Here is a 16522-nt window from a genome sequence, read left to right on the forward strand (position 1 = left end):
AAAATTAATTCTGAAACAATTACCTTCTGGTGGGAATGGGGATTCGGATAAAGGCTTTGTACTTGAGCAGCTCTCTGTGAAATTCTTCAAAATGCTTGAATTTCCTTTTAACTTGCCATTTAAATTCCCCATGTGTTAATTCAATAGTGTAAAGATTGATACTCCGTGCCTACAGAGATACATAAAGAGGATTGGTATTTTAGATAACAACAAAAATTCCAAAATCTTTCAATGAACAATAGCTAATTAATAAGTAACATGGAAGTACCCTTAAATCCAACCTACTTATTTAGTGTAAGTACTTAAGTAAAATGTTTTCAAAAACAACTAATTACAGAATAATATTCTCTTAAATGTTCATCTTATAATATTCATAAGACAAACTCAGAATCTCACTAAAGACAAACCCCCACAAATCCTATTGCTCCAAACTCACAAATACACACACAGAGAGACACACACAGACATGCACACACACCTGAAACAAGAAACCAACTCGAGGAGACAATGAGTGAAGGCCCTACTTAGCCATCAGGGATTGTCTAAAAGTATGAGCAGTGAGCAGACAGTTGGAGGGGTGAGAGGGAAGCTGGAGGAATGCATCCCAGGAGCACTACCTTAGCCCACCTTTTGCCCTTCACAAATGGCATTATACCTTCTTCTGAAATACATTCCAAGGTCCCTCCTTGTCGACATCTCCCTGCCCTGAAGCCCCACCGGTAACCAGGAAGGTATAGGTGCATTAGAGGGAAAGAAGCACAAGATCTTCCTACACTCAAAATATTTCCCCCAGCAACTTAACCAAAATAAATCTTCATTTAAAAATTCAAAATTATGTCTTATGAAATGCAAATATATCTTGGTGACTAGTGAATTATTTCAATCAGAAGCTAACAGCTTTGGGGGATAGGGATTTTGACATAGTAGAAGGTGTCATGAGATGGAGGGATATTTATAAATAAAGCACAGGAGATCTTGAAGGAAGATCCATAGTGTTTGGGGTGGGAGGATGAGGTGGAGAGGATGAGGTGGGGGGAGGGGAATAGGTACTCTGGACCACCTAGAGGTCACTGGGCCCTGCCAGGAGACTTGGGCATCATAAATTTGGGGATGGGAGAGAGTAAATGTCTCCTACTCTGCTAGTTTATCCAGGCTCTGGTGTCAGCAATCCCATGAGTGATTCCTGGCCTGTGGCCATTCGTTACTGGTATTTGGCATATATTTCAAATTTCTAAAGCACGACCACTCTGTATTGATGTAGTATATAAAATATGAGCATGAGAGTCTATGTAACTTGTGCTCTTAAATCTGAAATCCAACCATATCACTGATAAATATTCAAATGTAGCACTTGCTTTGCATCTAGTTAGGATCCATGATGGTTACTACAACTAGAAGTTAAAGGAACCAAGTTCTAGGTCAAATACTACATACTGCCTTTCACCTTGCATCATCCTGCATCGTGCTTCACACACACACAAAAAGGATGCAGGAACACTCAGAATGGCCAGAAACTTCACATTCAAGTGAAAAATGCTCAATTTAAGATAAGTCAAATAAATAAGAGAAATTATGCAATTTAAGCAAGCTGCCACATTTCTTAGGATTCTACTTCCCAGTCTGAGAAAACTGAATACTTAACCAAACATCGCAAATGCCAAGTTTTATCCATCACCCCTAAACCCTATGCATCTTGTACACTAAATTTCTTAGCAATTGTGAGGCAGTACAGTGCAATGGAAACAGCCTTCCACATCCTTTTTGAAAATTTTTAAGGACTGAAATCCTTTGGTGCAGCCTACCAGCTGTGAAGCCTCAACCATGTGTGGGACAACATCCCAGCAGAATTACTGGGATTCTTTGGAATTGGGATAATTTGAGGAGTCTTAATAAAGGAACTGCCTGCCAGTGAAGATGTTACAGTGGTAAGAAACCATAAAGACAGGACAGTCACCTGGGACTTGTGAAGGTATTCCTGGTTCTGAAGGTACAAGTGGCAGGACAACTGGCAGGACCAGGAGCTGGAACGGAAGGAGAGAGCCATGGAAAGAGGGATGCTTTGGCGGGGAGATGTGGGCCTTTGGTCAAGGGACACAACCATCCTGGGTGACCTCAATCTCCTATCTGGGCTCTCCAAGAGGACACAAGCAGAAAGAAGGGTGGGGCAGGTAGGTGGAGGAGCTCGAGGGACAGATGGAAGATCGCCAGCCTGGGAGGACAGGTGATAACATCTGTTCCATCAGGTTGTCACAAGAGTGAAAAGAGAAGTGCTTAGCCATGAGCTGGCACAGAGGATGTATTGAGTCATCAGAAAAGGGATCATTTTATTTACCTGGAATCACATTCAATCTGCAAGAATTTAGTTCATATTTCTTAGTCAATGAAACACTAAGTAGTATATGGATAATCCTTAGCTTTCTCATACAGACTAAGGTAAAGAGGTGGAGGAATTAGGAAGTACAAATTGGATGTTATAGGGTAGTCATGGGGACATGCAGTACAGCAATGGGAATACAGGCAATATTCTAATAACTATGCATGGCCTCAGATGGGTACAAGACTTATTGTGGTTGATCACTTAGTAAGATATATAGTGTAATCACTGAGATATACACCAGAACTAATATAATATTATATGTCAACTGTAACTGAAAAATAAAAGAAATAAAACAAAACAGAACTCAACCAAACTCACTTGACTAACAGAAGAGTATATGCAAAGAGAGAAGTCTGTGGTTTCGTGGCTTCAATATTTGTATAATACGATATATAATATACTTGTATAATATGATGTGTATTATTATTAAATTTTCATAACAAGCCTAGAAGATAGGCACTATTATACCCATTATTCAGATGAGGACTCTGAGAAACTGAGAAGTTAAGTAACTTATGAGAGGTCACAAAGCCAAGGAATTCAACCCTGCTGTCTGGCTCTGAGGCCGCAGTTAACCCCCCCCATTACTGCCTCTCAGTTTAAAAGCTGGTAGGCAAATCAGGAGGCAAATGTCATCCTAGAGACATTCCTGGGTGGTGTTGCTCAGTGGTGTACCAGGGAGATATGGACCCAACTCATAGGAAGAGCCTAGAGAAAGCGTGTCAAACTCGCGGCCAGCAGGCCACATGCCTCATTTAACTGGCTGTGAGTTTGACATGCTTGGCCTAGAGGAAAGACTGCACACCAAGGTGAGTGGAAACTAGGAGTTAGAACATGCACAGGCAGGTGGGGACAGAGCACCAGGCAAAGCCATCAGGACCCAGGAAGCACGCGTCACCCTCCCAAAGACAAAGAGGAAGGGAAGGCAGGAGACAATGGTGGCTTTACTCTGCAGTGGCCAGAGCTCACTCTGAGGAACAAAAGCCACCACCCTGCAGCAACCTTCCCTGTCTGTCCAACTTGGCCACTGCAAAATCCAGGCAGAAACAGAGCACGTGCAGCTACCCTAACAGCTTCCCCTAGTCCCCTCCATTTCAAAGGTTATGAAGTTGTTTTGCTCCCAAGGCCTTCCCAGTGCTCAAAGGGAAAACCTGTGCACGGGGCCCGAAGGACAGGTGCCGGGAACAAGCCAGAGAGGCAGGATCTGCCAGCAGGATTCTCTCAGCGTTTCTTTTGGGTAATGGCATTAGCCACTGCGGGATCCTGTTTTGGGTTTTTTTGTTGTTTTTCTTTCGAGAGCTGGGTAGCATCATTCTATTCTTACTTAACAAGCACTAGGAAAGTTGCACTTACCTGGCATTCTAGGGGGAATGGTTATGCCCCAGGAATCCACATTGAACAGAAAACTGTGGAGTAAGGAAGACTAGGAGAGGCACTTTGTGATTTATTACTAGAAAACTTCCACATTGCCTTAAATGCCTTTTAATATATATATACTTGAGAGGTGATGAGGACTTGGAAGTGATAAACAAAACAAAACAAACAAGTGAAAAGCTAAAACAGGCATAGCTTGCAGAAAGGAAAATGGAAGTCAGGGTGTTCATTCGTACACATTGACTAATCCAAGTTGAGTCCATAAAGGCACTGGAGAGGCGATGAGGACTTGGAAGTGATAAACAAAACAAACAAGCGAAAAGCTAAAACAGGCATAGCTTGGAGAAAGGAAAATGGAAGTCAGGGTGTTCATTCGTACACATTGACTAATCCAAGTTGAGTCCATAAAGGCACTGACCCTTGTTGTAGACGTGAAGCGCTCCACTTCCAGAACTTGGGCTTTTATTGGACAGCCAGAGAGGTATGTCTGTACGTTAGGCTCCTTAAATCCTTGAGTCTTATAAATAGCAGAGAAAGGGATATACACTAAAAAATAAATAAATAAAGTTATTGCAAGAACACAATGATATTGCAAGAATACATGATAGTAGCATAACTTGCCTTTTGCAGACATTTTTTTTTTCTTAAGAATCGTAATGTGCAATGATGAGAAAACAGTTAACCTAACAGTCTTAGCCCAGGATTATGACATCAGCGAGGAAGATCAATCATTTGCTGGTTATTTCAAATCTGTGCTTTGCCAAGCCACCCTGATAAACTCTCTTCTCCTGGCTCAGGCCCTCCGTCTTTACCTTCCTGTGTCTTGGGATCGCTGGGAGACACATCGTAGTCCACCTCCTCTCCCTCAAAGTGGAGCTCCCGCGTGTCCAGGTTTTCTATCAAATTACTCATGTCAGCAGCGATTTTCTGCAGCGCAGATATATTTACTATCGGCTCAGTTTTCAGCGACATGCTGGCTTCGGACCGGGTAAAAGCAAAGGGGCTGGGAAAGAAGAAAAGGACTTATGATTTTGGTCAAATAAAATCCTATTTGCAATTTAAATCCAGGTTTAGATACAGCATATAGAAACAACTCTATGTAAGCCCCACTTATCTCAAACAACCTCTCAATTTATCTTCCTGTTTAACATGAAAGGACTCCTAGCTTATAAAGTAAACTGGAGTTGGATACCTAACTGGAAACAAGCAAGATAAAGAAATACCACATTGAGTAAAGCTTAACATATATCTCATCCAATTTTATTAACCTGGATAAGTGAAGAGAGACTCAAGGGGAGATTGGTTTGGGAATGATTATTCAAAAAAAAAGGAACCGATTAACTCAAATACATGGTAAAAACAAAAGAACATAAAAAATAAGCAACTTGAAATATTTTTTTAAACTTTATTGTCAAAAGTATTACAAATGTCCTCCTTTCCTCCCCATTGATCTCCTCTACCTTGCTCCCCTCCACTCCACCCCCAGGCCTTCAGCGCATATTGTCTGTGTCTACGGGTTATTTTTCTAAAGAAAATGTAGGTCATTTTATAATAATTTCAATATGTACATTTTAAAATAATTTTGTGATAGCATAACCTTTCTACATTTCCTCTGAAGGTGACATTCGAGCCAAGGTGTATACTAACTTTTTGAGATAGGTTTTGGCCATTACATGAGTTATACTGATGTACATGTCTTGAAAGGTAATTGATTAATATACCTTTTCCGAAAGATACAAGAGGTGCTAGAATTATACTTCTCTCCTTTTTTAAGAAAACTGGTTCTATTTCATTCCGACATTTAATAACACAAGTCGCTGCACATCAGTACCCAGGGAAGAGGAGTTCATATCGATTTCATTTTTCATTTAAAATACTGAGATTTAAGCCTTGAGCATTGTCATCAGAGTTGGATGAAAAATCCGTCTTGCCTGAAATAACCTCTCTGTTACAACCAGGACCTAAAAGAGGAGGGCTCTCATACCTGTAACTCCTTCACACATGCTCATCAATTATTGCAAATCACAAACATTTACTGAGCGCGCATCAGTCACTCTCTGTGAGATGCAATGAGTGAATATGCAAAGATAATAAGGCTGGTCCCCATGACTAAGGAATGTCTGACGTGGGTGAGGGAAAGAAGCTACCTAACCTCAAATTCATCCCTGGCCTCCTCCAAGGACTTGGCCTTCTTGAGAATGGCATGTGCTGAGTGGAAGACAGCTGGGTTTTTCCTGCAGGTGCTATCAAGAAGCTGGGGGGCTCTGCAGGAAATGCTAAGAGATAGTCTCTAGAAACTTGAGCAGCATTTAATGTGACTCAACAAGTCTGCAAAACCCTATACTGCTGTGTCTGATAGAAAGAGATCTTGGCTGGGAGTAGAAGAGAGTGATTCTGGTTTGGCCGGATATATATAATTAACATAACTAAGTTATATCTGAGCTATGTGATCAATCACGTTTCTTTTTCTGTGTTGGCTGAAAGGAAGCCTGGAGCCAAATCTGTGGCCGACTATTAGCAAAATATAGGACTCTCCTTGTCTACATTGCTCCCCTTCCACATTCTCTCCCACTTCGAATTTATATTGTCATAACATACTATTGCTTCTCATCACCTGGTTTAGTGATAATACTTTATATGCATTATTACATTGAGCCTCAATAATAAATCTGTGAAGGGTTATTTCTTTTGAAGATGACAAGAGTTTGTCATCCCTCCTTTAGAGATAAGGAAGCCAAGGCATTAACAGATTAGGGTAACATGACAAATACTTTGGACAATCTGGTCCAGGTCACGTAGGAGAAGGGATCCGAAAGCAGTTCTCTCTGATCCAGGAGTTGATGTTCTCACCCTTGGTCTTTATCTTCCTGCATATTTTGTGTAGATATGTAAGTGCCCCTGGGATAGATGGAAGTTTTAGTAAAGTTTAGTAAGTTTTAGTAAAGTTTAGTAAAGTTTTCGGGCCAGGAGCAAACTCAAATGAAAAGGATAGGAAGCAATGGATTTCTCTTGCAGCTCAGCACCAAAAGATGAAGCCATGTAAACTCTCAGGGCCTTGGTTTCCTCCTCTATAAATTAAGGAGGTTGAGCCATTTCATCTCTAGAGAACCTCTAACATTAAAACCCTAACTATAGAAAAAAGATGCTATAAATTGTTCAGCCTCCCTTTACAATGTAATTCCCATAAATAACCCTGCTCCTGTACCAAGAAATTAAACCAAGTAGTTTTCATATAAATAGAGGAAGCAGTCGGCAGAATGTTCTTTAACCTGCATAAGTTAATTGAAGTCTGTTAGGCCTCCATTAAGGAGCTGTTGTTTCTACTCGCAATTAAAACATTTATTTCCTTCCCTCTCCATTCAACAAACTCTTATGATCATAACCCAGGTCTTGCTTTATTTAAAATGCAAGGTAATGAAAAACTTTTAGAGGAAATGAGACAAGGAAAAACAATTAAGAAATTATATCATCTCATTGCTGTTTGTGAATTCATAAAGCGTTTAGGTATTTTTCTATTGATTAAATGGACTTATGATTAACTCTGCCAAGGTTCTTAGCATAGCAAAGGAAAACAAGGGTTACTCCAAATGACTTACCCTTTGGACTGAGTGTTAATGTTAAAGATGAATGTTAAACTTAAGATGTACAGAAACCAGAATAATCTATACACGGTATGTAATTGGAATAAACACTACAGAGTCACTGGATCAAGCTAAAATAAATATCTTATTTCTGATAGAGAGAAAAGAAACATAAACATGTGAAAAATTTAAAGGAGAATGAGAAGAGAAACACAGGAATCCTCTTATTTATCCTCAAGTGTTTTCTTGTGCTAAGCACAATTTTAGCGGTTATTTTATTTAATACTCACAATGATGCTACCTGGTATTTATGATTGCTCTGAAAGATTTAGTTAAGTAACTTGTCCAAGGCAGTCAACTTGTGTCAGTGTTGAGTTCATAAAGCAGACCTGTCTGACTGAAATCTCATGAACTTGGTTACAGGGGTTCAAAATATTAATTTTATGTTATAGGCTTGAATGTCTATAAATTAATCTTTAATATGAAATTTAAATTCTATAACAATAAAATATATTCTCTACTTTCATCACCAGATCTTGGAAAAGACCCTACTAGCCCCCCAGTCATTACAATTATGGAAACAACATATCCCTACAGCCTCCTAAATTTCTTCTTAGCCTTTGATTTTTATGGTTCATAATATCTTATAAGACCATGTGGAATTTCAGTGAACCCAAAGGGTTTACAGATTTGTCCATGCTTTTTTTCTGAAGATTTTACCATTTAATAATGAAAAGTGAACCAAATGATTTGTCCACCACTGCCTTCACTTGTGTCCATGGTTGCTTTGGGTTGACTCCTCATTCACCAATTGCATTGCTGGTATCATTCTTAAATATCAAGCTGTAAGACCATCTATACTCCTAGTCAAATCTTCATTAATTCGCCCTGTTTTCTGTCAGCTAAAATAATCTATAGTAGTGAGTGAGCAGCTGCCACAGTTACAGCCTATCTTAACCAGAAACAGGATAAGGGCTTCAGTGTTTACACTTGAGATAATGTAATTGATTTTGTTACCTCCTTATAAAATTATACTGCAAGATTATTATCTCTTTTGGTACCAAGTAGAGATGGTGCCCATGGAGCAATAACAGCAGCTGTGTTTTATTTCTGTTTGCATCTGTATCTGGGAAGTAAATAGAGTTGTGTGTTTCTTTCTGGTATTTCTGAATACTGGAATTAAAACTCTTTGCAGGGAACACTTAATTACCTCCAGTTTTTCAGTGTTGAAATCAGAGAAAGCTAGAGTTTTCCTCTGATCTTAATTTTCAAAACAGTTGCGAAGTAGAACATCAAAGGGAGCGGATATTTCCCTTTCCAAATAGCCCATACATAAACATTGCCTTAGACAAAATACAATAATAAGATTATCAACCGTGACTATTAATATTAAAATAAATATTAGCATTAGCTAATATTGGCTGAGTATGTACCATATGCCAGGCATTATACCAAAGAAATTAATTGCATGATCTTATTGAATCCTCACAACAATCTTAGGAGCTGGGTCCCATTGTTACCCCCATTTTTAAGATGAGAGGCCTAGAGAGGGTGGGCAACTTGCCCAGGGCTACTCAGCTGGGAAGTGATAGAGCTGGACCCACCCTGGTTTATCTGACTCCAAAGTCCAGCTATTTACCCAGCCAGAGGTGGAACTGGGGGTGGCAGCAGGGTTGACACCAAAAGACTCGACTTATTTTACATATCCTTGGGCTAAAACAATTCCAAGGGGGAACAGCAATAACAAAAACTCGAGATTCATTCTGTGAAAATAACTGTGATTTACTTCTTTTTCTTTTTTAATCCTCACCTGACAATATGTTTCCATTGATTTTTGATTTTTAGAGAGAGTGGAAGAGAGAGGAAAAGACAGGGAGAAACAAGGCCCGTGAGGAGCCTGCAACCGAGGTACATGCCCTTGACCAGAACTGAACCTTTGGTCCGCAGGCTGACCTCTATCCACTGAGCCAAACCGCCTCGGGCTGTGAATTACTTCTTGCTTTCCTTTCTGAAATAACATGCAAAAGTCCCCCATTGCTTTTCAGTATGTTATTTGTGCTTACTAAGAGAAACAAATACAACGGATTTTTAAACGAAAAATCACATCTTAAGGTATGAATGTAAAATGAATTATAATTAGGTCATTTAAAACCAAACTGAGTCATGAGGATTTCTTGTTTTCCCATTTTTCCTGATGATAAAATTAATTGGTGGATCCATACTCCATCACCTCCCCAAACACATAGAGCAATGATTTGTACAGAACTGACTTGTTCCCTGAAATGCGGAATTCATACACGTGGATTCAAGTACTAAACTCAATCTCTAGCGATATAGTAAGCCTTGGATAAATATTTCTTGAGTTTAGCTGACTTTGGAAAAAGTAAATGATACCATCTTTCACATTCCAGATTATATATTTTGAGAAAATAACACATGGAAAAAAAAATGACTCTTGAGGTTTACTAGATTTTTGAGGGTTGTTATTTTTTTTATAAAAAAGAACATTAGTTCCACAAATATCTAAAAGGGCTTCCTATGAACCTTGGACAGACAATAATACGTCAGCGATATAAGGGACAGGTCAGATGACCTAGCTTCATTATATGCTTATCATCAGTGTAACCTGGGCAATTAACAATCTCCCAGGGTTCAGCTTCTGTTCTATGAAATGGACACAGTGTAGACTTGCTATTAAGTGTGATAACCAAACACTGTCGTCCCTCTGGGCTTCATATTTAATCCGATCTTGAAGCCACCAAAGCCCGGTGAACTACCACATACTTAGCTTTCTTTCCTGGTTTCCTATCAAAGTCTCCATTTGGCCTAACACTGACACTGCTTCTTTTCCCGAGATGTCCAAATTGGAGATGATGGTGCTAAATGATCTGGACTTCCTGGCTCCACAGAACAGGGTTGGAAACCGTGTTCTCTCTTTTCCCTACCTAAAGACAACAACAAATCTACAGTTATATAAAGCATTTTTAGCATTAAATCATTTCTCAATTCTCATGATTTTGCCTAAATTCTTTGACCTCCTTGTTTGGCCTTTAATCTCTACTATGAGCTTTCTTAGTCGTTTCCTGTGATATGTCCTAGGGTTAAATAGCACCCTATTTGCAGTACTAACTAGCTTATTCTACTTCATCTCAGTCATATCTTTGAATTCAAACAGATGTTTTATTTCCAGAGACATACCTAAATGTTAAGAGAAATTTATGTCTATTTCAAATATGAGTGGATAGGAAAATATTACCTGTTATTTATTAAATGCCTACTTTGGGCCAGTCATTGAACACACATTACAAGTATCACTTCTAATCTTTACAACAATCTCATTTAGCATCAAGGATGTGGAGCCACAGCAGCTTCCTGAGGCTGTACCATTGGAGGGGTGGGGCTGGCCCCCATGTATGGACTGCACAGGATGGCTCTGTCCCACCTGCCTCCCTGGCCTCTGCCACTGGCTCAATGGACATCCCCATCACCACCACTCTCACCTCTTTCCTAACACCCCCAGCCATTGCCCTCCTTCCTGGCTGAGGGCAGGCCTTTGGCACAACCTCTATGATATGCCACAGCAGGAGCTCCTGTGATTGTGGTGCCTGGGTTCCACCCACCTCTGGCTAGACCTACAAAGACACTGGCTCATCCTGAAACTTCTGAATTCAGGGAAAATGCTGGAACCTAACTTTCTCAGGAGTTGTGTGTGAATGGTTGTGTGTGTGTGTGTGTGTGTGTGTGTGTGTGTGTGTGTGTGTGTGTGAATGGTTGTGGGGGGACGGGGAGGGGAACCAAGCCACACACCCTGTGAGAATAGGGTTGTTAAGGATCTGACAGATGTATGCCTCTCTGCATTCCTCCTTGACTGACCGAATCATGAGGATTTCTTGTTTTCCCATTTTTCATGATGATGGAAAATTAATTGGTGGATCCATACTCCATCATCTCCCTAAACACATTAATTATACAGCAATTATTTGTATAGAACTGACTTGTTCCCTGAAATGCAAAATTCATAAATGTGGATTCAAGTACTAAATTCAATCTCTAGTGATATAGTAAGTCTTGGATAAATATTTCTTATGTTTAGCACAGCCAGTCTGGAAGCTATCCTATGTGGCCAATCAACTAGCTGAGTTTTGTGAAGCTATGCGAATGCACTCTCTTCTCTTCTCCCCTCACTCTTGCTATTCTCAGTAAAGTCTACCTTAGTTTGGGCTCTATTATCCAGGAAACTTGGGCTAGGAACCAGCCCAGCTAGGAACCACTGAATTATCCTATCTCCTGCAGAAATCCATTTTGTGCTGAAGTAAATAGTAGAAATAAAAATAAGCTCATATAAGATCAACCAAAGGACTTGTATGCATGCATATAAGTCTAACCAATGGACACAGACAACAGGGGGATGAGGGCATGAGGGGGGGCGCAATGGGGAGATAAGGACACATATGCAATACCTTAATCAATAAAGAAAAAATAAATAAATAAATAAATAGACTCATATAGTACCTACCTACGCTGCCTACAAGAGACCCACTTTAGCTTGAAAGACACAAACAGACTGAAAGTAAAGGGATGGAAAGGGGTATTTCATGCAAATGAAAACGAAAAAGCTGTGGTAGCAATACTTACTTTGGACAAAATAGTCTTTAAAACAAAGACTATATCAAGAAATAAAGAAGATCCAGCAATTCCACTTCTGGGTATTTATCTAAAGAAACCCAAAGTACTGACTCAAAAAGACGTTTGTTTCCCTATGTTCACTGCAGCATTACCAAGAACCAAGATATGGAAGCAACCTAAGTGTCTGTCCATTGATAGACTAATGGACAAAGAAGAGGTAGTACATAGAGACATGAAATATTACGTGGTCCTACAAAAAGAATGAAATCTTGCCATCTGTGACAACATGCGTGGACCAAAAGTGTACTAAGTGAAATAAGTCAGACAGAGAAAAACAAATACCATATAATTTCACATATATGTTGAATCTTCAAAGCAAACAAACAAAACAGAAACAAACTTGTAGATAGAACATTTTTGTGGTTGTCAGATGGGAGGGTGTCTTGGGGGGATGGGGGAAAAAGAAGAAGGGATTAAAATGAGCACATTTTCAGTTATAAAACAATCACGGGATGTAAAGTACGGCATAGGGAATATAGTGAGTAATATTGTAATAACTATGTATGGTGTCAGAGGGTACTAGCTTTATTGGGGTGATCACTTCATAAGTCTTATAAATGTCTAATCACAATATGTTGTACACCTGATATGAATATAATATTGTGTCTTAACTGTAATTAAAAGTAAAAAGTAATTTTTTAAAAATGACTTTAAGAAAAATTTTCTTTCACTAGCTCTGAATACTAAATAAAGATTTTTCTTATTGAACACAATGTTGCTTTTTGAACAAAAACATGTCGATCACAGATCTATAGATATTAATTCAAGGGTTTTAATATAATCATTTCTACTATTATTGATTCTTTTTCTTAACGCTGATCTTTGTATCTCATGATATCAGTCCCATTTAGCTAGAAGAAGCTATGTTCCCTCATATTGACCTTGTTAAATTTTAAAATGCTTTCCAACTGTTTAAATTCTGACTCATTTTTTTCACTTTCCTCCAAAGGAATGAGCAAACAATCTGTTAGTGTCAGTTTAATTAGTGTTTTAACGATCCATGAATTTCACCTATGAGAAGAATGAAACTGGCAAACACATGGGTAAACTCCTTTAGACATTCTCTGGTGCTAATGAGCTCTCAAATTTTGTCACAGCTACTGGTAAATACGGCAAATCTCAAGTTTTTACCTATGTGTAATACTTACAAAAAATGTTTGTTGAGGCAGCAGAGTACCATGGAAAATATATAATTTTGAGTCAACGAGCTTGACTTATGGTAAAACAAATTATTTACAGCTCTTAAGTCTCAGCCTCCAAATGTGTAAAATGGAGGTAATACTATTAAAATAAGGAGTTGTAAGAATTAAATGGTATAAAGTGAGTGGCTTAGAGTTTGGGCTATAGTAAATGCTGAAATAATGTTTGTAGGTCCTATATCCTCAGCTATTCTAAGAGCTACGAGATCTCTGTCCAATATCCATGTATCCATACCATAATTCAGTCACCTCCTGAATACAGGAATTAGCAACCAGAGTTGTATTCTAGAGATGGTCTTATGTTGCCCACTGTAGAAAACACTGCTACAAACATCTAGAAACAAAATGGATTAAACTAATGTAGGTGCTCCCTTTCCCACTACAAACATAGAACTGCTGAATAAATTGTAATCAGTTTTAGAAAATATGTAGTGAAGCATAAAAGCAGAGAAAGCAGCAACAAAAACAATAATGAAGAAATTCTTTCAGTTTCTAAGAATGAAGAAACAAATTAAAGTCAGATGGATATACTGGAACTGAAGCTGAAGAAGCCCAAAGGATTTTGATTTTGGATAAAGGGTCTGGGATTACTTTTCTGTCCCCACATGGCTATTAGGAGACATGATCTCAGGACTATGGAAGGCAGGGGCCTGGAAGTGAAACTCCTATAAAAAACCTAGAGCCATCAAGAACCATACTATCTGTATAAAAGAAACCAAAAGACGTATGCCCAGCAGCCCTGGGAAGAAACTACATGGAATTGTGGTGACTACAAAATAAAATTTTACGTCAAAATTATCCAAGATCACAACTTCTGGGTTTTAGTAATGGGGGAGGTTTCACTACTATTAGATGAGCCATTCCGCAGATAATGACTATAAATTCTGGACAAAATATAAAAAAAAATAGCTGCCTAAAGAACAGTCAAAAGCAAGCAGACACTGGAAGGGAATTAATATTTGTAAGAAAGAAATGTTACTGTTTTTGTCTAAGAGCAGACCCAGTTCATGTCAAGTTGGGTAACTAAAACTCAGAAAATCCATAATCTTCCTGGTTTGAAGAATCACAGAACAGGTTATATGCCAACCACAAAAGCTGAAAAGTGAAGTGGCAAGTCCTGGAAAGAAGACAGCCACACAGGGGGGGTGTCAAATTCTGCATACGCTAATCTTTGAATCATGCAGGCAAAGGGTACACTCCAAGGCAACTCAGATCATACTAAAATTACTCCAACAGAGATTTCTGCTACTGCCCACCACAGGGAATATAGAGTTTGTAATATAAGTCCAGCCAAGTTAAATGCCTACTTTTTTAAAAATCCACAAAAAACACAAACAAACAACAAACTCTTGAAAGAAACATAACTGAATCCAGAGTTTCTGTAATCTATTAGTCACATGTCACCTACACTTACTAGACATAGAAGAAAAAGAAACATGTGATGTGTTCTGAAGAGAAATGGCTATTGATGGAGACCCATCCTGAGATGCTGAAATTAGTATCTGACAAGGATTTTTAAAGCAACTCTTATAACATGTTCAAGGATATAAAGGAAACAGCTTTTAATGAACAAACGAATAGAAAAATCTCAGTAGGAAAAAAAGTCATGAGATGGGCTTAACATCAAAATGTCGCTGACAGAAAGAGCCAGTGAACTTGAAGACAGACCAGTAGAATCGGTCCAATCTGAAGAACAAAGGGGAAGAATGACTTCTAAAAAAAAAATGTCAATGACAGAAAGAGCCAGTGAACTTGAAGACAGACCAGTAGAATCGGTCCAATCTGAAGAACAAAGGGGAAGAATGACTTCTAAAAAATGAACAGACAAGATTAAACTCTAATGTCTAGGGATGCACACTCAGGTGACAAAATTATAATGAAACACAAGGGTAGTGATGGTTGTGGGAATCAGGGGGTGGCACTGAGACAGAGCATGTGGGAAGGGCTTCCAAAGTGGCTGGCAAAAGTCTGTTTCTTGACCTGAGTAGAGGTTACAGAAGTGTTTGACTTATAACTATGCACTAAGCTATACATTGGGCCCTGGACTTCCCCCCACCCATGCATGTTCTCCTGTTACTTTAAATAGCCCCTCCTCCACTTCTCTGCATGATGAGACTTTCCACAATCACTCTTGCTAACACTTTCCTGGCTCTCCTCCACCCCTCCCGGAAAGGTACAGGTAACATCTCTTTTGATTAAGCCTTGCAGCACTTGGCTTCTATGTCTCTGGTGGCATAAAAATATCTCAGAAGTTTGGGATCATGCCTCATGTTCTCTGTGATACTGTAAACTTTTAGGGACAAGAAGCTGGGTCATCTCCATTAATATAATTAATATACAAGAAGCTTATTGGTCATCTCCAATAAGCACTCAAAACTCTTAGCTGGATTTAAAAAATTACTAGTCAATTAAAAATTAGGTGAGAACTTTGAATCTACTGGGTTTAACCTGTTACAAGATCCCCATGTTCAGTCCCCACTCCTCTCCCCCAATCCACCCTTATTCACTCCTTTGGCTTATCTGGAACCAAGGTATAGGCCCTGAGTAGCCACCTGGGTTAAAAACATGGGTTTTTAATTTTGGCTTTGCCTTTTATTAGTCTTATAACTAGTAACCTCTTGCTTTACTTATATTACTCTGGGTCTCTCTGAACCTTAGTTCTATCATCTGTAAAATGAGGCTGACTTTACCTAATAGGATGGTCGAGTACTAAATGTCAAGCACTTAACCCAGAACCTGACTCAAAGTAAGAACTCAATACATAGTTGATATTATAAATATTATGGTTACTATTAGTACCATTACTAGGAAAGGCAAATCAATCATCAAATACTGATATGCTAGCCAAGTGAAGTGAAAAAAATAAAACATTGGTAACAGACACTAATCCAGAAAAGTAGGAAATTCAATGCATTTGTCATTTCTTTCCTCTCCATCATACAAATCCCAGAATAACCATGTTTTGAACTTGTGTCCATACTCTCCAATCCCATCCCCATGACTAGCATCACCATGTGATCACAGCCCCCTTTCTCCTCTGACCCTGGATATGGTCTCCTAATTCTTCTAACCTCCGCATGTCAGAGGCTTTAAGCTCCTTGTCTACTCTGAAAGAAATCAAGTCTGATCTATCTCATGTCTTTAGCATGTGTTGAGAAGAAATTGATTAAATTAAGAGTTAATCATACCATCAATGGGCACTATTTTACTGTGTGTGTGTGTGTGTGTGCACGCGCGCGCGCACGCAGGCTATCCAATTCAATGAACCTATATGCCACATGTATTTGGCGGTAGACACTGGTTTA

At 39.0% G+C, this 16522-nt stretch overlaps 1 protein-coding gene across 1 annotated transcript in view; it reads right to left on the reverse strand.

Moving 5' to 3' along the window:
• Nucleotides 1-16522, reverse strand: part of PLD1 (phospholipase D1) — a 193482-nt gene that overhangs the window by 98684 nt on the left and 78276 nt on the right. Inside the window, exons 3-5 of the mRNA XM_015564187.1 lie at nucleotides 4564-4754; nucleotides 4170-4297; nucleotides 24-169 (exon numbers count right to left, since the gene is read on the reverse strand). Of these exons, the coding sequence (XP_015419673.1) occupies nucleotides 24-169; nucleotides 4170-4297; nucleotides 4564-4723 (434 nt within the window). The 5' untranslated portion in view covers nucleotides 4724-4754. The remainder of the gene's footprint in view (nucleotides 1-23; nucleotides 170-4169; nucleotides 4298-4563; nucleotides 4755-16522) is intronic.

Source organism: Myotis davidii, unplaced genomic scaffold (genome assembly GCF_000327345.1).
Source record: "Myotis davidii unplaced genomic scaffold, ASM32734v1 scaffold115, whole genome shotgun sequence".
In the NCBI taxonomy this organism is placed as follows: Eukaryota; Metazoa; Chordata; class Mammalia; order Chiroptera; family Vespertilionidae; genus Myotis; species Myotis davidii.